Consider the following 25,800-nt stretch of genomic DNA (forward strand, 5'->3'; position numbering starts at 1 on the left):
GTTCACACTTTTGAGGAGGTGCGGAGGGAGGGAGCGTTCTGAGGTGGCCGAGGGAGGAGGACTCCACCCTTGAGACCGCGCCTGTCAGGGTAGCGCACGTGCAGGTGAGCAGGGCAGGGTGGAGTGGAAAAGAGGGAAAGTTAGTACGGCAAGCCATTGTGCCAAAATTCTTAATATCAAACCGGTTAAGTTTGCTAGTTATGCAACAAAATCTAGTATTCCTGTCCCCCCCGAAATTCGAAAACATGCTAACTATTAGGACACAAACTTGTTAACTAGTTAACAAGTGACAAAAAATGCACTCATTAACAAATTATGTAAAAATTACACTTTTTAGTTACAAATTCTAAAAATACTGGTAGTAGACATAAACATAGCCTTTAGTCTCTATGTTTTACCATCAGTAAATGTACAGCTCCCTGCCATGCAAGAGTACATGTTAGTGTGTTGTGATGTGTTGAATTAAAAAAATAAATAAAGGCAGCTTTGTGTCATTTTTGGCAGCGTGAGCAGAATGACTAAGTAATTAATTTCCCAATTTGATCATTGTTGATATATTTTTAAAGTGTTCCCAGTGGTCTTTTAATTAGGATTATGCTATTTTAAATCAAAATAGAAAATACCTGTCATTTTCAAGCACATAGTTTCTGCAGAGCGGCAGTAGTTCATTAAAGGTGTTCATCAAATTCACCTCTGAGATGTGTACAGGACAGTTGGCATGGACTAAGCCTGCTCCCTTTCCCATCATCGATCTATTTACACGTTCATCTAGTTTACAGCCCCTCACAACCTCAACCTATATTAACTATGCAACGAAAATGGCTAGCAGCATTGGAACTATCCAGCCGGAAAGTTTTGAGCCAGCCAGAATCTAGTTCAGAAAAGGAGAATGATGACGTACGTGTATCTAAATCAGTGTTTTTCAACCTTTTTTTTGGAGCAAAGGCCCACTATCCTTGACAAAAATCCTGTAGCATATGGAAGCATTCTGTAGCATAATTAAAAATAAAAGTCAGAACCAAAAATGCTTTTTCATTTTCAAAATGAAGCTGCATTTTTTGACTCAAGATTAAAATGAAAAATCATTCCTTCAAAATGCTTTTTTTATTTTCTTCTTCAAAAACGCTTATTCTGTCACTTAATTAAAATGATAATGAAAATGGTTTTTGAAAATGAAAAAGCATTTTTGGTTTTGACTTTTATTTTAAACTATGCTACAGAATTACTTCCATAGTAGCACACCAGCATCCAAAAATTGAAAAAAGGAGAAACTTTATAGTCCGTATTGATGTACGGTCCCTCCAAAATCTCACGTGCATTTTTGTGATAATTGTGTCAGAAAAAGCTGGAATTTGCAGCTGTTTTTTCTAAAAGAGGTCCTGGAGATGGTAAATGTTTTTAAATCAGTGAATGGGTAATTTCCCATGGTACTGTGAGGAGTACACCTGACCATCACACTAATGTGCCGTGAGATATGGTAAGGTGTACCGTGGGAATTTACCCATGCATGCGATTAGTGTTTTTCAACCAGTGTGCCATGGCACACCTCATGCGCTTGCAGACAACTAAAAACACTGATCTAGTTGTCTGCAAGCGCATGCATGCATATAGAGCGAGCACAGAGCTTGTGGCTTGCCGTAGTAGCTTCTATGTCACGAATACAAGCATTTTTCCAACTGCATTTTTAATCTGTTCTAGAATTCCAATGATCTGAATATGGGAATACTCAGAAAGGCAATTTGAAGCTTAGTATTCCTTATACAGGTCCTCCATCATCAGAAAAACATTACTTTTTTCATCAAAGTACTTTCGAAGTGATAATGAAAAGTAATCTATATGACCAATTGGGATTATGGAATATCCATAAGATGTGTTCATGGAACAGAAAGATCTTATAGTGTTCTAAAAATGTGTGCTGAACATTTCTTAATGATTTAATTTGTACAACATAGGCAACCCTGAACTCATCTTAAGAGGACAGAAGTCAAAGACCATACCTGCACATGCTACTTGCATAACCGGAGTGTTTTGGCAGCCTTTCAGACATTTTCCCACCACGCCCTTTGAGTTTGCACTAGTGAAGCAAAGTGCATGACATCTGTGCAACCTCTACGAAGGAAGCATCTATGGTTATGGCTCAACTCAGCCCCTTCTTCAAATTGATCTAAAAGATAATTGTATCTGAGTGAGACATGAATAGACTTGGGAATAATTTTAACTAAATCAAGCATGTGAGATTATATAGGAGAAGGTAGTGTTTATTACATTTGCCGACCTCAGATTCAGACTTTAATTACCCATTTCAATCAATGCAGCTCTGCAAGTTTTAATGTCCTCTTGAAACATTGGCAGACTATATTAACGGAATCATATCCATTGCCAGGGATTGTTTTTGGCATGCGTCATTACTTTTTACAGATCCAACCCTCTTTCTTGGCAGATGTCTGATGTTTGAAAGAGTGAAAGTCAACCATTACTTGACACGTACAAACAATAAACAAAAGGACTTAAAACCACATGGCAGCAAGTTTTTTCCCCCACGTTTTCTGCAGGATGATTATTATATGACAGCAAACATGCATTGATGACCAGTTTTAAAAAAAAATTAAAAAAATTTGAGCAACGACAAATTGGAGCAAAAATGCTTGACAGCGAACGATCCAAGTGAAAACATTGGCTGGGATGTACACATAAGTTTTATAAAATGATCAGGTGCATTTTTATATTTTACATACAGAGGAGTGAATGTGTAAACATGAGGTGATAGCTCCCTCTAGCAGGACAAATAAGCACTGCAGTTTTTAATGATAGAAACAGAGGCTCAAAAAAGCATCCTAGGGATTCTAACATTAAAATAAAAAGTAAAGAAGTCAGGAAAAGATACATGGCAAACATTTTCAAAAAGTATTTTTTAACTGTCTCATAGATCCACTTTGCACAAAAACAATTAGCACATGATCCATTTTTAAAACAGAAAATTCTTCAGACATAGTCCTGCACAATAAATATGTATCAGCCCTCAAAGAAATATGGGATATTGTAAATGGCCTTAACATTACAGACATCGAGGACAACATTTTGACCAAAGGTTTTAGAAACACTGCAAGGCAATGCTTTGAATTTGAGTTCCTGTACATGTTTTTTCATGGTGCAAGTCTTTAATTTTTTTTTTTTCATTTGAAAAATAACCATTCTGATAAAAAAAATTGTTTTCAGGAATTTAGAAAAAGAGAAATCTTCTATTATAAATGTTTTTATTGAAACAACTTAAAGGAAAATATTAAATTATCCAAAGAAAAAGCCAATACTCAGACTGTAAATTCAAGATAAAATGCAACACTTCTGGCTGATCAACAGTAAAAATTAAATGACTGTCTTACGCAAAAAATAAAACAATTGGTAGTTATATGTACCAGTAGTGCTAAGAACGGAAGATAATAGTGTCAGATGAATAGTTTACAAGTGTTTTCAGTCAAGAATCTACCCCCAATGCATTGTGGGTGATCCTATATGGTCTGACATGTATGCTCCCAAAAACAAAAAACAAACCCACCATTTATGGTGTTTAGTGTAACACACTGTGCTAGTGAAGTACAAAAGTATTTTTTAAAAAAAATGCATGTATTAATCTTGTTTGGCCTATACAACAGTACCAATACAAATGTAGTGTACATATCCTATACATCAGTGCTCCTCAGCTTAAGGCTTTAAGAATCAAAGCACATTCTTATCCCAACTCACAGGGAGGTAGAAATACTGCAGCAAGCCCAGATAAGGAGTAAAAAAAAAAGGTAATGTTTCTTTAAGTGATAAAAGCAGTCCCTCCTAAAAAGCCTAAAATTAACCGGAGCACTTTTGCTGTTTTAAAACAAACACAAGGCGATATCTAAGGCACTCCCATGAGAGACCCCCCCTCCATGCCCTTAATTATCATGTACCACCAGAAATCCATCCTCTTCTCACTTAACATTATCATTTCAAAAATAAATACGACATGAATGTCTTAAATTGTAGTGCACTGTTCTCTGAAAAAGGCAGATTTTCTGCAAATTGATCCTTGGATCTTTGATCTAACTGACTAAAGTCCACAACTTCACATTAAGTTGGACCAAGAACACACCACTGAGGGCTCACTTAAAATGTACCTTAACAGACTACTAAAAACTAGAGAAAACAAATCATCCTTGTGGCAGGCTACATTAACACTGGCTTAATATCTTCGGATTCTTTTTTGTTGTTTTTAATTCATTCAAACTCATCTCTCACAACTCTTGATTATGCAGCAAATGCTGGAAAAAAGTCTGTGAATCCAGTAGAAATGACTTTGTGCAGATGCATTCCCAATTGTTGAAGACTTAAAAAGTAGGACAAAAGCGTCTTACATAGGCTTATATGAAGTTTGGATGGAAAAACATGCGCTAAGCAAACAACAGATGTGACAATTGGTCTGACTGTGGAGTAGGGGGCTATATTGTGCTGGACATAGTGTTTAAGATGTAAGTGTATAAAAAAAAGTCTTTAAAGTCTCTGCATGCATGAATAAAAACATGCCGCTAGTCGTTAACCAGTCGGTAAACGTGGTACTGTGCTCCGTGTTCACTTGTGGACACTTCAAACACAAAGGCAATGCACAGCAGAGTCTCCTGAGTTTCTCTGTTAGACACCACCTGACAAAAGATGAAAATACATGGAGTTACAAATACTGAGATGAACAAAAATCCTAATTTCAGCAGAACACGTTGATTTATATCATTAGAAATGTACAGGCAGATTACCTGCAGAATAGTGAAATTCTCTAGTACACTGTTCATCATGTATTTTTCTGGCAGGTGCTTCAGCTTGTGGATGAAGTTGATCATGTATTCACACATGGGTGAGCGGTGAATTCGAAACATGTACTTTCCTCCATCCAGGTGTGCATATTCTGTCTGCATCAGAAGAGTATGCATATATACGTCAAGCAGAAAGTACTTGGGCTGAATACAAATTGTTTGGCTTTTCCTTTTCTCACCTCAACCTTCTCCACCACTTGTTTTCCAAAGGAGCACACCTTGGTAGAAACACTGATGGTGACATTTTCCGTTCCACTGTACTGGCTGCTCACTCCATAGAACACGCCAGAACCTTCCTCGACGTCACTGCTGAGGTCAGCCTGAAAGAGACCCGACATGACGCACAAACAGTTGAACGCAGAAAGAACTCCAAATGTAACATGGGAGTTCACAGGATTTTGGTCTTAGTTTTAAATAGGGACCAACGAAGTTATAAACAAACCCAAAATTTGACGAGAAAAAAGGCGTTGTGCGGCCCTTTTTCATACAGCTCCTTCAAACCTCCTTTCTTCTCAGAGAATTTGTCGTAAATCTGCCTCACATCTATGGACTCCAGCACAGGATCGCTGTAGCCTGGGTTTGACGGCCCAATGTGTACAAAAAGGTGTTTGTACTGTAGAGAAAAAGAACCAGAAAATGTACAAAAAAATAAACAACTGTTTTACTTAAAAACCCTTAATCCACGGATGTTCGTACCGTCTCCCTGTCTCTCTGGGTCTCCATAAACGCAGAATACTCCAGCAGCCGTAGTTTCGCTGAGGCAATGGTTCTGTCTTGCCATACAGGAGGAGCTATAGTTGGAGGGCGAGGGGGCGGCAGTGCCTCATAACCTGTGGTACACAACATTATTACCCTTCAGTCCCAAACATAACACTAAAAATGTAAATTTACTTTGTCCATTTATAACCTACCAATAGGTGCAGGGACAGGGGTTGGTAGTGTTGTGTATGGAGGCTGTGCAAAGGGCTTAATGCTATCAAGATAACGAAAGAATTTCAACTTTAGTGAGATAGAAATCTTGTTCAATTCAAATCACTAAAAAAATAAAATAAAATAAACAAATTTGGCCCCAACACTTACTCCTGAGAATGTCCAGCCTGTCCCGGTACAGGACCTGGCCAAAACTAACAAGGGAGCAGAAAAAAAATAAGAAATGTTTCAATACAAACTTCATAAGTGGAATCACGTCTCTTTGCTTGTTGTCGTACTCTGACTGATGCTGGGAAGGGCGTTTGAGGTTTCATGACACTCGCAGACACAATCTGAGCAGACGACAGGTTGGCCACTGTCTGCAGCGCTTTGTCTTTGGACACCTGGTCCTGCATTAAATAACAAAAGAGAGAAAAAACACACACAATGAAAATGCCCCCCTCCTAAAATGCCTGCTTAACTAAAAGTTACCATCCAATCAGTATGAAACGCCAATTCAGACGGCAAGCAAACCGACATAACCTTTCAGCACGATGCAGTAACTATGCGAGAGGACAAGAAAGGTGGCAGAGCAGACCTAGAAGAAGAAAAAGCAGGCGAAGCACCAAGCTAGAAAAAAAATAAACTACATCACCGGCACTTCACTAACATCACTAAAACAAGAGAAACAAGCAGGGGGGGTTCAGTTTGCCAGCAGGATTGCATTGTGAGCAAGAAATGTGTTGACGCCAACCACAAAGCACACAGCCTGAAGCAGACAACTGGAAGTACTTATCAAAAACTTACCAAGTTCATGGCCTAAGGCAAAAAAAAAGACATGTAACAAAATCAATTCAGTATATTAAAAAAGGAGGCAACAGATTTAATGTTTTTGGGATTTAAGAAAGCACTCTAATCCCTGATCACTTTAAGGTCAAAGTTTAACATGAAAACACCTGCACCTTAAATAGTTACTTGATCAAATTCTTGGGAAACATAAAACTTTCATTTTAGAATTTTAGTAAAGTTCTATAAGACTTGTTACATACTAGAATTAAAAAGAGCTTTCTTTATTATCAGGCTGACAACCTTCATCTGTTAGAGCACAGAGAAGATGAGGATGTCGAATTATGCCACTCATAAAATAGACTTTTCATGAAAACATCTATACAGTGGTCCATTCGCTATAACACCGGTAATCTCTTGTGGTCTTGCAGTGTCACTGATTTTTTAGTGCAATTTTGCACTTTTTTTTTACAGTGCATTGTGTTCTGCATCCTGGTTGGCTGCTGACCATTGTCAAACAATCCCCTCCATGCTGTTTCTTGTACACTACAGAATGCTTTCAGCTTGCCAAATTTGCATAAATCTTTAATTGCTATCACTGTGACAGAAGTTCTACGAAGGTTTGAACTTTTAAAAGTAAGAAAAGGGTAAAAATGTGAATGTGGGTCTAAGAAGAGTGTATAAAGTTTGTAGTGAGGACTTATACTGCCTTAAAACAATTATTCAAAATAAAGCTGGCTAATTCGCAGATATTAAATGTTGCATTTTTGGAACATAACTCCGGTGATAAACAAGGGACCACTGCATTACATTTACAAACACAATTTCCATGAAGAACATGTGTGTGTGACAATACACCTGGAAGAAATGGTCAAAATACATGAAATGAATTTGGAAAGAAAGTGAAAATCGAGGAAGATGTTCAGGAAGAGTAGAGAAAAGCATTCGATTCTTCAGTGAGCACATCAACAAAGAGAATGATCTAAATAAATTAGATACTCAGAAATGTAAGCATTATTACAAACATGCATTAACTAAACAAACAGAGTGAAGTGTAGTGCAATAATGTGTCCAGAGCTGCATAATGATGGAGCTCAAGACTGCCATACACACAACAGAATTAAAATGAAAAAAACAAAACAACAAAACGGTAACTTTAAGAATTATTGAGCAGTCACGTATGATAACGCATGTATGATAGTCAGTTTTATCAGATGAGTTGCTGATAAATACCGTTTGTATTAACACCAGTGAAAGGTTGGCATCAGCACAAGACTCGCTGGGTTCATCATGCACCGTCAAATTAGTTGATTGTTAAATGAAAATGATGAGAAAGGAAAACCCAAAACGCTATTGAACGTTATGGTTAATTGAAGCCACACAGAGCTGCTAACCGTTAAGTCAGTAAGCTTGTGTACCTTGAGCTTAGACTGAATCTCACGAGACCTTCTTTTGGCCAACACTTGCAGGTGACTAGAGACCTGAAGAATGACAGCATGTAGGAAGAGGAAGAAGAAGAAGAAGACGGAAAGTGAGCGCCGATTCTTTGGTACCCACCTTGATGCTTGCCTGGTATTCTCGCACCCTCTTACGGGCCAAAACCTGGATGTGACTTGATACCTACAGGGTAAGGGTTACGCCCCCACACAAAAATAAACACACATGTTGGTTGTTCATTTCAAACAGCTGTGATCCATTAAATAATACTACATGATGGAAAATACCAGATGGGACACCGGCTTCATTCAACAGTGTGAAGCTTTACAACATTGGAACAACCATGGAACCGAATGAGTGTTTATGAATGACAAATGAGTGTCGGATGATTTCATGTGTATGTTTATCCATATGTGTAGTTATATGTGTGTGTATGGGTATCTGAAACTGAATGTGTATTCATTATAGTGTGATCAGAGCTATCATAAAGACTCGGTGCAATGGGTTTAGTTATAAATTTCAAATAGGGCATGGGGGGGGGGGGGGGGGGGGGGTTTATGAGCCTTTTACTCGTCTCAATCCCATTCGGATATTTCTTGTATTTTTTTTTAATCTTGTTCCATCTTTCCTGTTGAAGTATTTGTCTGGATTAAATTATCATCATCATTTAGGATGGCAAACCACAAAAAATGTAAAATAAAAATGATGTGCTCAGTTCAGGACTGCGGCCTTCAGAGATACCCGTCCATACCTGTTTGCGCGTTCGTGTCTTCCCTGTTCGTAGTTTTATGTAGCGAGCAATCAGCTCGTTTCGCCCTAGCAACAAGAAAAAAAAAAAATTAGACAGGCACAAAAAATGGGGTATTTCTGTTCAAGACTATAAGTAAATTACACAATTTATATTGGTATTAATATCAGGCTTTTATGTTATTTGTTAACTGAAACAAGTAAGCTTAATTAGAGGGATAAACAACAAAAAAGCAGTAACATTTTATATTCCTAGCATAAAATACATCTTTGTTTGTCTTTTAGTAATACATCACTTTATTGTACTCAAAGGAAGGCGGGACAGTTTGAAGGTTTTAGGTGACTGTGCTTATTGAATTAAATAACTTTAAGGTCTTTGCCAGAGATGCTGTAAAGGTTTAACTGACTAAATAATTAAAATTCAATCTGTAGCTGCATTTAGCCTTAGTTTGTGGCTGAGTTCACAACAAGCAGAAAAAAGTGGAAAAGATCGTGTTGTCATTGGAGTTTCAAAATGTGTTCAGCAGTGGCTATTCACTCAAACCTCTGGATCAGAGTGTAACAAGTGAATTTATTTCAAAATGCAGGGGCAGTAAACGCAGCTCAGGCCAGATGAGGCCTGAGGCAGATGACCATGGATGAATCTGCAGCTGGAGCTGCTGATCACCTACAGTAAAGGAGCTATGGTCAATGGTATCATCATCCGTGTTTCTGGGAAGCGGTCCAACAACTTAGGAGACTTCTGATGAATCACGCTGCTTTGTTTAGTAACCAGAACAAAGACTTCCCCCAAATCACAGAGAGGGGTGACTCAAACAGCTCTGCCCCAATTCCCAAAACAGGACAGAGGACCTGTTCCAGTTCCCCCCACCACTCCAAAAATGGCTTAATGCACATTATCCTTCAGGGATCACCAGAGAATAGGCTTTCACTCATTCACACAGATGGTTTGGCAGAGATTTTTTACGCTGGATGCCATTACTGACAACACTGTATTTTATCCGGGCTAGGAACCGGCACAGGGGACCCAGATGCGTACGCGAAGGGTCTTGCCCACACTGGATGAAGTCATTTTGGGTTAGGGTTAGCCCTGGGAATCGAACCCTGTGTCAGTCTTATGCTCAACCAACTAAACTATCCAGCTGCAAAAGAAAAGCTTAATGCTGATTATATGAGAAAATAACTATTGTGCTACTGAATAGACGTGGACACAAACCTGATGTTGGCTTACAATTTGCACATTTTTGTTGAAATTTTATCCATTTACTAACTAATTTAGCATGTTAAACATAGGGTTGAATGAATACATGTGTTAGAAAATTACGCAGGAAGGATAAACAAATTTCACACAGAAGAATCTAGTTTGAATTTAAAGTCTTCATCGTGTGTGAAATAAAAAGCTAAGAGTTTCCAGTTCTTCCAATAACTGAAATCCCACGGTTTTTTAATAATTATTAAAAAATGCTGTGAGGAATCAGTGTTAGTCATGACAAACACATTATTTGTATGACCAATTTATTTTTCCCCCCTATAATTTAAAATAAAACAACACCACTCTGACATTCCCACTTAAAAAAAGATAGGATTGCAGCTGCGATGTTTAAATAACTCTTAGTCCCCCAACATAATGTTAAATGTGTTTATGTATACCTTTGTTTATAAAAAGGTAAATGTGGGGCATCAATCCTAACTAAGCTTACATTCTCACAAAAAAAAAAAAAAAAAAAAAAAAAACGACTGCAAAGCTTAAAGTAACATTCCCTTTTGGTTACAAGGATCTTCATACACAGAAGTATGACACCTCTGCAGTATATACTAACAAGAAAACCACCAGTTTGGTTTTATCATCTTGCTCGAAAGCACACAGTGATAAAAAAAAAAACGAAAAAACAATAGAAATCATTGAAGAATCAATGCTGGAATGAAGCAATCAAGCAGCCCCATTTGATGTTGAATGTCAGCTTGTCTTTTCTTTTATCCCGTTTCTGTTCTCTGACCCCGAGCAAACAGCCCTTTAAAAAAAGGATTTTCAAGAAGGACCAAAGGAGTTCCAAAGTGCAGATTAATGATCATTCCAAGTTTGTTTTAAAGTCAAACAAGCAAGACACACCAGGTAAACAAAAAAACAAGGGTGGAGGTTTTTTTTTCTCTTTGTGGTCAACTGAATGGTATGAGTGAAAACATTTTAGGGAGTTTGAATAGACTGCTAATTCTGCACAGACATTGAAAGTCTGGGCTTTCATGTAAACTATGAATAAGCCTTCGTCAGTCAGTTTTATGCAGTTGGAATGGTTACAAATATGCTACTAATAAAATTGATTAATGAATGAAAAATTATTAATAACAGTATATTTTTTGACCCCATTTACTTCCTTGTTATATATATTTGAATGTCAAAATTTATAGCTTCTTTTGGGAGGGAGGATGTGTTACTTACCATACATCTTCCCTTCATCTGATAGGATGATCTTCCTCCTCCCACAGGGTGGGTAGATTGCCAAAGCTTCCTGAAAGCTTTGTTCAATGTCTGGACTCCACACCCCTTCAGGGTCTCCGTCCAATCCACGGTCTGCCCCGTCTGCCAGCACCTCGCCATTGCCACTCTCCTCCTGTGCCCCGTCAGGGCTTCCACGGCAACTCCACTCCGACGCAATGATGACGGTTCAGGTCAAAACACCTAAAACACGGATCGCAAGTGATCATTTGCGATGGACATTTTAGAGTATAAGGAAAGAGAATGTAGAAAAAGAACTTAGTGCATTTGTCAAAACAAATTTGGAATTAGACAGGAATTACTGATTTTCTGACTTTTTAACCCCTATAAAAAACATGACTCTTTACCAAAAGGTAAGTTTTAGAGGTTTACAAATACTTCTGTTAGTTTTAGTTTTAATCTGACCTTGATTAAAATAGGCCAGCATTCATCCATGTACCTCATCCTTCCTTTAAACCAGCCGCTCCTCCATGACAAAGTAGACTAGTTAATGACTGCAGCTTCGTAATGAACATTATGCATTTAGAACAGATCCCAAATCTCCTAACCTCCCACAATCTCACTTCCCCATGGCTGTCGTTTTGATGCTGTGGGTTCAAAAATAGTTGTCAAGAGGCCTTTTCTCATGCCACTAACAAACAAAAACACAAAAGGTTTAGAAAAAAAGTGAATTGAATGCAGAATTTCATGTTGCATAGTGGAGCAAAGAATTTGGTAAACACCAACTCTGCAAGTTGTCCAACTTAAAACATTGAGAGGTCTGTAATGTTCATCATCGATCCACGTTCACTGTCAGAGAATGTAAAAATGAATCCCGAAAAATCAATTGTATAATTTTTCAAAAATGCATTAGTATAAAGATGCAGAGAATAAATAATTAGCTCCTACAAACTGATAAAAATAATTTCTAAGCAATTCTTCTATCCTCCACTCATTACCCATCCTAATGTCACCTGTTTGAACCGATTATCTGTATAAAAAGACACCTGTCCACTAGGGTTGTGCCGATGGACGATATCATCGTCCATCGTGATGGGTGACTGACATCCCGATGGAGAGACCACCATCGTGATGCCACGCCCCCGCCACGTTGCGCGTCGACACCATAAGCCGCGGTTACATGTACAAAATATCTTGATGGGATCAATGGTCAGATTAGAATCCAACCGTGTACATGGGCCCAGAAAAATGTTTTCAGAATATAAAAACGTTCACTAAGGTCACACTTTCCGTCGGAATAAATCATTCGCACATGCGCAGTAGGGTTTGAAAAACGGAAGGATATAAACTCCGCCGAGCGGCTTTTTTTTTCAAACTTTATTGTATGTAACAATTCAATACAAAACAATGTTAAACAGCGCCGAGCGGCTATATACATTGACATGTCAGCTCGGTAATATACGAGACGGTCTTCTAAACGTGCCTTTAATAATGTTACGGTTACTATGAAACACCTGTTCGCTCATCATTTGAATTTTAATCCGTGTGGTCAGTGCTTTTTCTGAACGAAGCCAGGATTAGCAGTATGCTAACACGGGCTAACAACATTAGCTTTGGGTGGTGCTGCTTGCTGGCTGCACGTAAACATGTAAGAATAACATCAGCCTTTATTTAGTCGGGACACGACTGGAAACACAAATCCGCGTGATTGTTTGAATGTTTTCTAAGGACTGAGCGACATTTCTGCTTTGAAGCTCAAACCGCTGTGTGTGCTGACGATCCGAGCTGTGCTCAGACACACACTTTTAGACCCGGTTCTACTAGCGGACTACTTCTTTTCTATTTTGTTTGTTATTTTTTTTGTTAAAGTCACTCCCCTCAGTTTATACTGGATCATCGCGGATTAGTCATCAGTTGGGAAATAAAATGAAAAAAGCAAAAAAAACAATAGCAGTTATATAAGAACGAAAATGTAAAAATACCCCCCCCCCCCCCCCGACGATGTCATCGTCCATCCCGATGGTTGACAGCAAACATCGTCAACGGCCAATTTAAGGGACATCGCCCAACCCTACTGTCCACACCCTTAAACAGTCGGACTTCAACTGCTCCACCATGACCAAGACCAAAGAGCTGTCTAAGGGCACCAGGAACAAGACTGGGATGAACTAATCTAAAATAAGATAGCAGCTTGGTAAGAAGATATCAACTGTTGGAATAATTAGAAGAAATACAAAGTCACAGATAGGGCTGCACGATATGAGGAAAACTTGCGATATGCGATATAAGTGATCAATATGGCGATAACGATATAATTTGCGGTATATAAACAAATAGAAAAATAACCAAAAACATAATTCCCATTTCATTGCAACAGTTTAAAAATTATACTCCAAATGACCCTCATCGACATAGGTGACAATCGTCTAACATAATAGGCCTCCATCTGATTGGTAAACAATGGGTAGGCGTCCATCTGATTGGTCAAAACATAAAGGGATTTATTTGATGCGTATGCTTCAAGCTGCCATAAGATTGTTTTAACACATTTTGGGTTTATGATTTATTGCGATATTCACCGTCTTTCGCGATATGCATATTGCAGAGCTGGATATTGCGATAACGATAAATTTGCGGTATATTGTGCAGGCCTAGTCACAGACAATCTCCCTCTACTTGGGGCTCCATACAAGATCTTACTTTGTGTGGTACAAATGATCTTAAGAACAGTGACGAAACAGCCCAGAATTACACGGAGGAACTGGTGAATGACTTGAAGAGAGCTGGAACCACCGAAACATTTTCACGGAATAAAATCTGCTCTAAAGGTACAATGCTAAACCAGCACATGTCCAGGTCCATCTAAAGTTTACCAGAGACCATCTGGATGATCCAGGGGAGGATTGGGAGAATGTCATGTGGTCAGATGAGACCATGAGGGAACTCTTATGGTATGAAAGAATGCTGAGTTGCATTCCAAGAACATCATACCCACTGTAAAGCATGGAAGTAGAAAGGCCATGCTTTGGGACTGATTTTCTGCAGAGGGGACAGGACGACTGATCTGTATTAAGGAAAGGATGAGCGGAGTCGAATATGGTGAGATTTTGGTCAAAAAAACGGGATGAAAGGTGGCTGCATCCTCTAGCAAAACTCTGATCAAAACACTGTCTGGGCGACAAAGGAGCGAAAATGTAAAACCATTTCAGGGTTCTGGAGTGGCCTAAACAGTCCCCAGACCTCCATCCAGTAAAAGATCTATGGAGGGATTTAAAAGTCTGTTGTGCCCCACACCACTCCCAATAACAGCTCGAGGAGATCTGCATGGAAGAATGGGCCGAAATAGCAGCTACAGTGTGTGTAAACTCACAGTTGAATTGCACTAATGATGAACTTCTCTCATCTTTTTGGAGTAGGACATTTATCAAAATTGTTGACTGACAAATACCCTTTTTGCGCCTCTGTAATTTCTTTAAAAAAAAATAGCAGTGGCTTAACAGAATGAAATCTTCTCACAATAATGTAGTTTTTGTCCCTGTCTTTCATACAGCTAAACTTTTGTTTGATTACAAAAACATTCAAGCTGATTCAATATCAAGAAAAACGAAGCGGTATAGAATGTCTGGATAAAGCTGACTGACGGATCTAATTAGGCAAACAGAAGAGAATTGATTTTATGAAAAAGAAATGGGGAGCTTTTTATTTTTAGCACATTTGAACGATTGAGAAGTTTTCTAACTACCATAAAGGTTTATGTTTACATGAGGGATGCAAAGTGCCACTTCAAAAATAGAAAAACAAGAAGACTGCAGACAGACAAAAGTAGAAACCAAAATAAATGTGTTTTTATAAGACTAAAAAGAACCCTATATTAACTTATCTAAATACTCTAGAGATCATTTGAGTAGATATTTTAAAGCGTCTTTACACTCACTGAATGTTATTGATGGTGTGAAGTTGTTTACTGTTTCTTTACACATCCATGGTCAAAGTCATGACACCAAAAAGCCCAAAATTTGACAGCTTGTAATCTTATAAAGAATGTGTCAAAATCAAATGAGTGTTCTATCCAATGGAGCATCAGTAAGATTATACTATTAGATAACTTAAAAAGTTTACCATAATTACTGATGACAAAACTAATTAAACGTTTTACTTGGCTAATCACCCAAAAGAAACTAGATTAAAAGGCAATTTTCAAGCAATAGGAACTTCCCAGAGGCCCATAACTTTTCCCACATATGCCACATGAGGAAATTACACACTTTTGTTAGTGTTGGACACACCAAGTCTCTAAACAAAGACGCACATATGCAACATGGACAGTGCCTCGAGTATAATGTTTTCCAGAACGTGGCAAACATGATCACTGCCAAAAAGAAAGAAAGAAGGAAAAGAAAAAAAGAACCACAGAGGATCGGTGTGGTTGCTGAGCTTCCTCAGCTGCGGTGGACTTTTACTACTGACTTAAAGGCCTTCTCAGTTTCAATCACTGCTGACGGGGCTGTGATGCTGCCGTACTGCTCAGGCTGGTCTGGTGGGATGATTAGAAAAAAAGCACAGTCTGAAAGAACATTTGTAAGCTGCATTACAAAAGGTTAAGCTTTAGAGTTGTACTGTCTGCAAAGTTGGAAAGCTTAGCTAGTATCATGTCTCTTTATCCTGATTGAACTGAATTTGTGTGAATGTTACATTTGTTGTAAAGTATGAAAAACAAATATAAGGACTGTAAAACAAATGATGACACTAATATATGATATACTTGAACTTATGTAAGAAGTTTCTATGAAGTAAATCACACTCTTTGTTAAAGGTGCTTTTTTCCATTTTAAAGTCTCACTGCAATTGAACTTTGATCCATTTCAAAAGCTTTCTGAGAGGTCTAATAATTATGATTATGCTGTTTTTAGCTAAAAAAAAAAAAAAAAAACATTGTTTTTTCTAGGACATGGTTTCATTTGAAATTCACCTCTTAGTTGAGGGAGGGACCTTCGGCAAGGAGCCTGGCTCCCTTCTTATCATCCATCTGTTTGCACCATCTACAGCTAGCTTACACCCCAACCTAACATTAGCAACGCAACAAAAATGGCGAGCAATAATGGAGCTGTTCAGCAGTACAGCTTGAAGCCAGATGCCAGCTCGAATGAGGGAAACAACGGTGTAGATGGGTTGAATTGTCTAAAAGTGGATACATCAGAATGGAGCAGAGCAGGGAGTTAGTGGCTTGCCGTAGTAGCATCTAGTATGTCACCTATAATCTTTTTCCAACTGCATTTTTGTCTGTTCCTGATTAACAACAATTTGAATAAATAAATACTCAAAATTGCTCATGTAAGTTTAATTTTCATCAGGAAAAAAAATGCCAAAAGCACATGTTAAAAACACCAAAAACACAGCTTTGATCACAGTGGGTCTTTAAATACTGAATGAAAATTGAATACTGAATTAAAGCTAAAAAACAAAAAAAATCACAACTCAAAACAAACTAGTCTCAAAAAGATTTTCAACATGTTTGGCTACGTTTACTTTGACAAACATCTTTTTGATTTAAAATTCAAATTCACAGAAAATCTAATTGTCACATATGGAGTTGCATTAAACAAACCACTGTTCTGATTTAAGTTCTATTTTAAAGAGCTACTTAACCCTATCTTCAAACAGATCAATCACACCCGTTGGGGAAAATATTAAATACTACATAAAGAAACTTCAGGCTTCATCCTCAGAAGCTACACGTGTCTTGACCATTTTCGATTTAGCTCCGGGTGGCGAAAAGGTCGGGTGTTTGGTGCAGTTGGGCTAAAATAAAACTATGAGCTCAGCGGCCTGAAAGGACACACGGACTGCTGGGCTGCCCTCTGCGCCAATGGGAGAACCGGCGACACGAGTATGGAGACCCGTTTCACAGGACCACCTAACACACTGCCCCGCCATACAAGCTTCCAGCAAGATCCACAAACTCACAAGATATAAAGCAAACTCAAAAGCATGTTGAACTTTGGGGGGGTGACGTCACAAATATATGGATTGGACCCCAAAAAAGCGCTTTAATAAAACTGCCAGAATAAATAATTAAATCATAGCTAATAGAGCTGCAGCTGAAAAATTAATCCAAACTCTATATAAACTTTTGATTAAGCCGATGAAAACTCACTCCTGACTATTAAAAGTTTGAACATACCCCCAAAACATGCTATCGAATTAAGTAACAGCTACTAGCACTCCCTAACCGAAAAGCTAGTAGTTGGCTAGCTAGTAGGCTAATAATACCTTAAACTACAAAAAGTACGTCCGCGGGCCGCGTGAAAAGTGAACGGAAACATCACGAGTGAGTGAAACAAAACCCAAAATGAACTCCGTGTCAAACACAAGGCACTGCGAAGCAGCAATGCCGCAGCTAGTAGTCAATAAAAAATGTCAAAAATCCCAAAACTTCCAGAATGCGCGGAGCGGAGCAGCTGCTGCGGCATGAAAGTTAACTGCACAACAAAGGAGCGCTCTCACCTCCCAACGGCTCCTGCTCCTGCTACCGCAGCCGCAAGCTCTGCCCGCTCCAGTCCTGCCGGCCCGGGGAGAAGAGCTTTCCTTCTCGGAGAGTGGGAACTTCCCAGGTTAAAAAAAAAAATCGAGTTTAGCAGACTAATCCGGAATGCAAAGTATGAGTTTGGTATGGAATCAACGCGCGGAAGAAAACGCAGAGGCGTGGCGTCGAAACCCAGGAGGACACGCAAAGTTTTGTGGCTTCCAACACAAACTCCTCCCATGACATCAGACTCCTGACTGGAGAGCAGAGGGACGCACGCGGGGGTGGGAATTGAACAAAAAGCTGCTTACACTGTACGCTGTTGCTGTGAAATGTATCTGCTAAAGGAGGAAAACTTCGTATCATTGTTTGGTAAAATTGATTTAGGACTAAACCAAGTCAATTTACTTTCCAGTGTGGCAGTAAAGCAGGGTTTAAAGTCCCGCTGCAATCATCTTTTACAATATTTTGAAATCGTTCCCAGTGGTTTAAATGATGTTTATGCCATTTTTAGTGCAAAGTTAAATAAATAAACAAATGCTGTCGTTTTCTATGACCTATAGTTTCTGCAGAGTGGCAGTAATTCATTAAAAACTTGCCTTTGATTTGTGGGTGGGACTAAGTTAGCCTGCCCTTATTTCCCATTATCCCTTTTGTTTATACTCTCTCGCTAGCTTAGCCCATCACACCACCAACCTAACATCACTGATGCAACAAAGGTGGTGAACATTATTGGAGCTATCCAGTGTGAAGCCAGATGTCAGCTCAGTCGAGGAAAACAAAGACAAACATGAATCTGTTTGTCTGCAAGTGGATGCAAAGGAATGGAGCGGAGCAAGAAGCGTATCTCCCACCAATTGTAATTTCACATTAACAACTACCCTTCAGGCTTATTCCAACTGCATTTTTCGTCTGCTCCTGCTTCACAGTGATTTGAATGAATACATTCTCTAAAGTGCGGTTTTAATCTTAGTTTTCTTATATGTCCTCCATCATGAGGGAAATGCCACAAGAACATGGAAAACACTATTTTCAATGGAGTGGGTGTTTAATGTTTGTACACTAAAGCATGACACTGCTATACGTGTTTGCTGATACTGACACAAGGTGTTATTTAAATTAAAGCAGAGTGCAGCTGTATGTTAATTTGGCTAAAAACTGATGTGAAAGGTACATTGCTCAGTGAAAATGAAATCAATGAAATCAAGGAAATCAATGAAATGTGCCATTTGACTTACAGCCGAAAAAGTTTTTAACCTAAGCTCAGCAAAAAGTAGTCATTTTAAGCGTACAGCAAGTATCCTTAGTCTATACTAAAATGTACTTTTTTATATGCTATTATATTGTAAACTTGTGTTCCAATTTAGTCTGAAGAAGTATTCAGTTGGTTTTCTTGGAAGAAATTCTTCCAACTCTACACGCACATGCTTTATAGTAGACTTGCTATGCTTATACTCAAGTATAATACAATAAACTTCAAGTGTACTACTTTTAGCTAAAGGCCCGTACACACCGGGACGAATATTCGCCAGGCGTTAAGGCCTGTTCACACCGGGACGAATTTCGCCGGCGATTTTCGCCGACGTTTAACGCCTCATGACTAAACAAAGGGCACCAACGAGAGTGTGCACACCGACGCGAAAAAACGCCAGGCGTTAAAGCGTCAAAAAAAAAAAACGCCTCGGGTTCGTTTTTTTTTTTCGACGCGTCGCGTCGAAATCTACTCGACCAATGAGAACGGCGCTTTTGCTCACGTGTCTGGAGCTTCTGAAGTTACAGTAAAACACAACTTGGGGGCGCTCAAACACAAAACTGCCTTGCTGAGCACACATACCAGCGAAGAAGTTAGACGCCAAGTAGCGTCTACACTGCCGCGAAGAAATAATGACGGACATTCTTAAATATCCCCGAACCAAGCACCAGTTGGAGCTACTGGTGCTTGAAATATTCATGTTTTCTTTGTTTGATTCTGACAAGCGTGTAAATACTTGCTCTCTTCTTCTGAGTGAAAAGCGACTTTAAGAAGCGTAAAGTTGCGCAGCGCCACCTTGTGTACAGGAGTATTTCTGTTTTACATTAAGCGCCATCTAATGTCAGGGAATGAAATTGCATGTTCACTCCACTCATCGTCAGCGAAAATCGCCTGGGTGTGAACACAAAAAACGTGGCGAAAAACGCTGGCGAATAACGCCTGGCGAATATTCGTCCCGGTGTGTACGGGCCTTTATTCGCCAGCGTTTTTCGCCACGTCTTTTGTGTTCACACCCAGGCGATTTTCGCTGACGGTGAGCCGAGCGAACATGCAATTTCATTCCCTGACATTAGATGGCGCTTAATGTAAACAGAAATACTCCTGTACACAAGGTGGCGCTGCGCAACTTTACACTTCTTAAAGTCGCTTTTCACTCAGAAGAAGATAGCAAGTATTTACGCGCTTGTCAGAATAATACAAAGAAAACATGAATATTTCAAGCATCAGTAGCTCCAACTGGTACTTGGTAAGGGGATATTTAAGAATGTCCGTCATTATTTCTTTGCGGCAGTGTTGACGCTACTTGGCGTCTATCTTCTTTGCTGGTATGTGTGCTCAGCAAGGCAGTTTTGTGTTTGAGCGCCCCCAAGTTGTGTTTTACTGTAACTTCAGAAGCTCCAGACACGTGTGCAAAAGCGCCATTCTCATTGGTCGAATAGATAGATAAAAAAACGAACCCGAGGCGGGTTTTTTTTTTGTCGCGTGGCGTTTTTTCGCGTCGGTGTGCACACTCACATTGGTGCCCTTTGTTTAGTCACGAGGCGTTAAACGTCGGCGAAAATCGCCGGCGAAATTCGTCCCGGTGTGAACAGGCCTTAAGGGTGGTGATCTGGCCTTAATTTTGTAAAACCTTTTCTCTTTCGGAATCATCCTGAATGAAAAAGAGTCTTCACAAAAACATATGATACCAGATACCATATGTGGGCCACACTTTAATCTTTGCATTTTCTACCAATTTGCAGCTTTTTTTTGTGTTTGCTTTAGATCTAATTTTCTTTTTGTATTTGTAAGAAAAGTATTAAGACTATAATTTAGAAGAAAAAAAACTGGGAATGCAATAGACTTCTTTTGATAACCATGTCAAACCTCTGCAGTGATGTCCATGGTATGTCTTATAGTTTCAAATATTTGGGAAAAAATGCTTTTTGAAAAAAAGTGGGGACAAAGGTTTCAGATTGCAGATGTTTCTATAATAATCAAGAAATAATATTTAATTTTTTTTAAATGTAAAACCGAAATAAAAATATATCTGGAACTTCATTTCCGAAAACATTTCCAGCGAATGAGACCAAAGTATTTTCTTTCTGACACTAGAGGGCAGCATTACCTCAGTTTAGGCAAGGCACACTCAACTTTAAAATTCTATTGCAAGAACAGAAATGTAAGCAGATTTTTTAGCAGTAACTTCATTTCTGCTTGGTGTGTGATGGTCTTTGAGAGTCTCTGGTCCTGTGTGTGTCTTTGGACCTGTGTGTGTCTTTGGTCCTGTTTCTGTCTTTGGTCCTGTGTGTGTCTTTGATCCTGTGTGAGTCTCTGGTCCTGTGTGTGTCTTTGGTCCTGTTTGTGTCTCTGGTCCTGTGTGTGTCTTTGGACCTGTGTGTGTCTTTGGTCCTGTGTGTGTCTTTGATCCTGTGTGAGTCTCTGGTCCTGTGTTTGTCTTTGGTCCTGTGTGCATCTCTGGTCCTGTGTGCGTCTCTGGTCCTGTGTGTATCTTTGGACCTGTGGGTGTCTCTGGTCCTGTGTTTGTCTTTGGTCCTGTGTTTGTCTTTGGTTCTGTGTGTGTTTCTGGTCCTGTGTGTGTCTTTGGTCCTGTGTTTGTCTTTGGTCCTGTGTGTGTCTCTGGTCCTGTGTGTGTCTCTAGTCCTGTGTGTGTCTCTAGTCCTGTGTGTGTCTCTTGTCCTGTGTGTGTCTCTGGTCCTTTGTGTGTCTTTGGTCCTGTGTGTGTCTTTGGTCCTGTGTCTGTCTTTGGTCCTGTGTGTGTCTCTGGTCCTGTGTGAGTCTCTGGTCCTGTGTGTGTCTTTGGTCCTGTTTGTGTCTCTGGTCCTGTGTGTGTCTTTGGACCTGTGTGTGTCTTTGGTCCTGTGTGTGTCTTTGATCCTGTGTGAGTCTCTGGTCCTGTGTTTGTCTTTGGTCCTGTGTGCATCTCTGGTCCTGTGTGCGTCTCTGGTCCTGTGTGTATCTTTGGACCTGTGGGTGTCTCTGGTCCTGTGTTTGTCTTTGGTCCTGTGTTTGTCTTTGGTTCTGTGTGTGTCTCTGGTCCTGTGTGTGTCTTTGGTCCTGTGTTTGTCTTTGGTCCTGTGTGTGTCTCTGGTCCTGTGTGTGTCTCTAGTCCTGTGTGTGTCTCTTGTCCTGTGTGTGTCTCTGGTCCTTTGTGTGTCTTTGGTCCTGTGTGTGTCTTTGGTCCTGTGTGTGTCTTTGGTCCTGTGTGTGTCTCTGGTCCTGTGTGTTTCTCTGGTCCTGTGTGAGTCTCTGGTCCTGTGTTTGTCTTTGGTCCTGTGTGCATCTCTGGTCCTGTGTGCGTCTCTGGTCCTGTGTGTGTCTTTGGTCCTGTGTGTGTCTTTGGTCCTGTGTCTGTCTTTGGTCCTGTGTGTGTCTCTGGTCCTGTGTGTGTCTCTGGTCCTTTGTGTGTCTTTGGTCCTGTGTGTGTCTTTGGTCCTGTGTCTGTCTTTGGTCCTGTGTGTGTCTCTGGTCCTGTGTGAGTCTCTGGTCCTGTGTGTGTCTTTGGTCCTGTGTTTGTCTTTGGTCCTGTGTTTGTCTTTGGTTCTGTGTGTGTCTCTCGTCCTGTGTGTGTCTTTGGTCCTGTGTTTGTCTTTGGTCCTGTGTGTGTCTCTGGTCACTGTGTGTGTCTCTAGTCCTGTGTGTGTCTCTGGTCCTGTGTGTGTCTCTGGTCCTGTGTTTGTCTTTGGTCCTGTGTGTGTCTCTGGTCCTTTGTGTGTCTTTGGTCCTGTGTGTGTCTTTGGTCCTGTGTTTGTCTTTGGTCCTGTGTGTGTCTCTGGTCCTTTGTGTGTCTTTGGTCCTGTGTGTGTCTTTGGTCCTGTGGGTGTCTCTGGTCCTGTGTGTGTCTTTGGTCCTGTGGGTGTCTCTGGTCCTGTGTGTGTCTTTGGTCCTGTGTGTATCTTTGGACCTGCGTGTGTCTCTGGTCCTGTGTTTGTCTTTGGTTCTGTGTGTGTCTCTGGTCCTGTGTGTGTCTTTGGTCCTGTGTTTGTCTTTGGTCCTGTGTGTGTCTCTGGTCCTGTGTGTGTCTCTAGTCCTGTGTGTGTCTCTGGTCCTGTGTGTGTCTCTGGTCCTTTGTGTGTCTCTGGTCCTGTGTGTGTCTTTGGTCCTGTGTGTGTCTCTGGTCCTGTGTGTGTCTCTGGTCCTGTGTGTGTCTCTGGTCCTTTGTGTGTCTTTGGTCTTGTGTGTGTCTCTGGTCCATTGTGTGTCTTTGGTCTTGTGTGTGTCTTTGGTCCTGTGTGTGTCTCTGGTCCTGTGTGTGTCTTTGGTCCTGTGTGTGTCTCTGGTCCTGTGTGTGTCTTTCGTCCTGTGTTTGTCTTTGGGCCTGTGTTTGTCTTTGGTCCTGTGTGTGTCTCTGGTCTTGTGTGTGTCTTTGGTCCTGTGTGTGTCTTTGGTCCTGTGTGTGTCTCTGCTCCTGTGTGTGTCTTTGGTCTGTGTGTCTCTCTGCTCCTGTGTGTGTCTTCGGTCCTGTGGGTGTCTCTGGTCCTGTGTGTGTCTTCGGTCCTGTGTGTTTCTCTGGTCCTGTGTGTGTCTTTGGTCCTGTGTGTGTCTTTGGTCCTGTGTGTGTCTCTGGTCCTGTGTGTGTCTTTGGTCCTGTGTGTGTCTTTGGTCCTGTGTGTGTCTCTGCTCCTGTGTGTGTCTTTGGTCCTGTGTTTGTCTCTGCTCCTGTGTGTGTCTTTGGTCCTGTGTGTGTCTCTGGTCCTGTGTGTTTCTCTGGTCCTGTGTGTGTCTTTGGTCCTGTGTGTGTCTTTGGTCCTGTGTGTCTCTCTGCTCCTGTGTGTGTCTTTGGTCCTGTGTGTCTCTCTGCTCCTGTGTGTTTCTCTGGTCCTGTGTGTGTCTTTGGTCCTGTGTGTGTCTTTGGTCCTGTGTGTCTTTGGTCCTGTGTGTGTCTTTGGTCCTGTGTGTGCCTTTGGTCCTGTGTGTACCTTTGGTCCTGTGTGTGCCTTTGGTCCTGTGTGTGCCTTTGGTCCTGTGTGTGCCTTTGGTCCTGTGTGTGTCTCTGGTCCTGTGTGTGTCTTTGGTCCTGTGTGTGTCTTTGTGAACGTATCAGAGGGATTTGATTATTTAAAAACCTGTTATTGTGAAAATCATGTTTAGGTCTCATAAAACATTCAAAACTAAATTATAAAATTATCACTGCGATTACTTCTAAAATTTTTGGCATTTTCCTAATTTTGTGTAACACTAACAGTAAAAATCCTTTCAAAATCCTCAATACTCTCATAAACAAATGATCTATTGTTTATTTATGATCTGTAAAAGTGCAGCTGTTTTCCAGCCTGCATTACCAGCTGTCTTTATTTATACGTTACTTTCACCAACTAAACGACCGTAAAAATAAATGTATATGGAAAAAATACAGGCAAGTATAAAAAATGTCTGCAATAGTTAGTGAAGAATGACATTATTAGAATGAGCTGATTAATTTAAGCCACCCGATGATGCGGGTGTTGCGCAATGGTCTCCGTGCGCCGTTTTACCTCGCAACCTGCACCCACTACCCCTCCCCTTTTCCTCCTCACACACACACACACACACGGCGCTTTCTCAAAGGCGGGAGCACCGATTCGCAAGTTTCAGGCCGTTCCATACTCTGCCATATATTTCACGATAGAAGAACTAAAGTGCCACAATTACTAATAGCAAGCACTGAATCGCCACCCTCTACTATCCAGGCAAGTCCTGTTGCGCCCGAGTCTCAATTCACTAACCTCTTACTCAGTAGCGGCCCCACTAGACATGTCTGAATCTGCTGCCCGTGGCCCATCCACAGCACCACCCTTGTTTGTTGAGAACGACATTCACATAAGTTAGCGAACAATCATATCTGTCCATTTATTTAGAACACACCCACCACCACCAGGCAAACAGCATCAACCTCACTTCTGCTCACAGCTCCTTCACTTATGGTGAGCGATTTAACACACCCGAGATTCCCCACTTCCCATGAGTCTTAAAAGCTGAAGGCGGGGCTAACCCCCAGATCGCCACAATATATTGATTTGCTATGTGAGCCGTGCTATTTTTGGAGCATTCCCTGCGGGCGCCACAAGGGGTGCTCGGTGACGCATGGGCGCCCGCAGGCACAGGGTTGGTGACCCCCGCTCTAGAGTTTCCAAACTGAAATAAATTGCAAATTATAAACAGTCCACCCTATACTCATTTAATGGAGACAAACAATAACCCAATGAGTTTGAATTTTTTTTATGAAGTCATACTTACTTTATTAATCTGAAAATCCAAAGGTAGCTCTGGAGGATCACCCATTCAGACTATCTTATTGAGATGTGTTAATTTGGTTTGTGTTGTGTCATTGCCACACACATCAAGATACTAACTCAACTTCTAGTTAATTAAATAAAAAAATGATAAAGATATTTCAAGCTACAATGTTAATGTTATAATAACTTAGCTAATAAACTTGGTAAAGTTGGAGGCAAACAGTGTTCTCCCTATCAAATTGTCATCCTTTCATCTAAAGATATTTTAAGGTCAAAATATCAAAATAAAAAAAAACAAATAAAAAAACCAGAACATTCCAGATTCTGAAATATACGACAAAAACACAAATTGGCATTGAATAAACATTGAATAGATTAATCTATTTGGCTTGTTCATTTAGAAGAAAACAAATGTTGTATTTAATGTTTTACTAGCACAAGTTTGCAGTTGTGTGTTTTATGTAAAATAAAAACCTAAAACATAATGTGAACCATCTTTTACTTTACCATCCACAATAACTTAAGTAAAAAGTTCAGATATATTTTTAATCTTATCATGACGTTTGTCAAGTTCAATGTATAGATACTTGAAATGTCTGCAAGTTTTACTGAATCAAAGCATTTAGTTTTCAACTTTTATCATGTTTTATTTTATTTTTAAATTA

The 25,800-nt window shown here is 40.1% G+C and overlaps 1 protein-coding gene and 1 long non-coding RNA gene across 9 annotated transcripts; one reads left to right on the top strand and one right to left on the bottom strand.

The window, feature by feature from the left end:
• Positions 1-22: 22 nt before the first annotated feature.
• Positions 23-10,445, top strand: LOC110015353. The gene is made up of 3 exons (XR_002290543.2): positions 23-104; positions 7,997-8,154; positions 9,299-10,445. It is a non-coding gene; the product is annotated as an uncharacterized LOC110015353 (long non-coding RNA).
• LOC100049312 (transcriptional enhancer factor TEF-5) lies at positions 2,243-17,908 on the bottom strand. 8 transcript variants are annotated; one of them, XM_023956622.1, is made up of 14 exons: positions 17,650-17,908; positions 11,149-11,388; positions 8,716-8,780; positions 8,085-8,147; positions 7,946-8,008; positions 6,549-6,560; positions 6,041-6,151; positions 5,913-5,956; positions 5,744-5,805; positions 5,529-5,662; positions 5,275-5,445; positions 5,012-5,152; positions 4,776-4,928; positions 2,243-4,667 (listed from the first exon to the last, which is right to left on the bottom strand). In XM_023956622.1, exons 2-14 carry the CDS (start codon positions 11,153-11,155, stop codon positions 4,554-4,556), a joined length of 1,140 nt encoding a protein of 379 aa, XP_023812390.1. In that variant the 5' UTR covers positions 11,156-11,388; positions 17,650-17,908; the 3' UTR covers positions 2,243-4,553. The 8 variants fall into 8 exon arrangements, with proteins under 8 accessions (XP_023812390.1, XP_023812391.1, XP_023812392.1 ...); XM_023956623.1 differs by lacking the exon at positions 17,650-17,908 and adding an exon at positions 11,645-11,666; XM_023956624.1 differs by lacking the exon at positions 6,549-6,560.
• Between the last annotated feature and the right edge of the window lie 7,892 nt (positions 17,909-25,800).

This window comes from Oryzias latipes, chromosome 7, assembly GCF_002234675.1.
Source record: "Oryzias latipes chromosome 7, ASM223467v1".
Classification (NCBI taxonomy): domain Eukaryota; kingdom Metazoa; phylum Chordata; class Actinopteri; order Beloniformes; family Adrianichthyidae; genus Oryzias; species Oryzias latipes.

Bases quoted from the DNA above. Each gene is read 5' to 3' on its own strand.
- LOC100049312 (XM_023956622.1), bottom strand. The intron at 8,009-8,084 runs GTGGGTACCAAA...GTCATTCTTCAG, and splicing joins AATACCAGGCAAGCATCAAG to GTCTCTAGTCACCTGCAAGT. The intron at 5,806-5,912 runs GTAAGTGTTGGG...TTATCTTGATAG, and splicing joins CAGGCTGGACATTCTCAGGA to CATTAAGCCCTTTGCACAGC.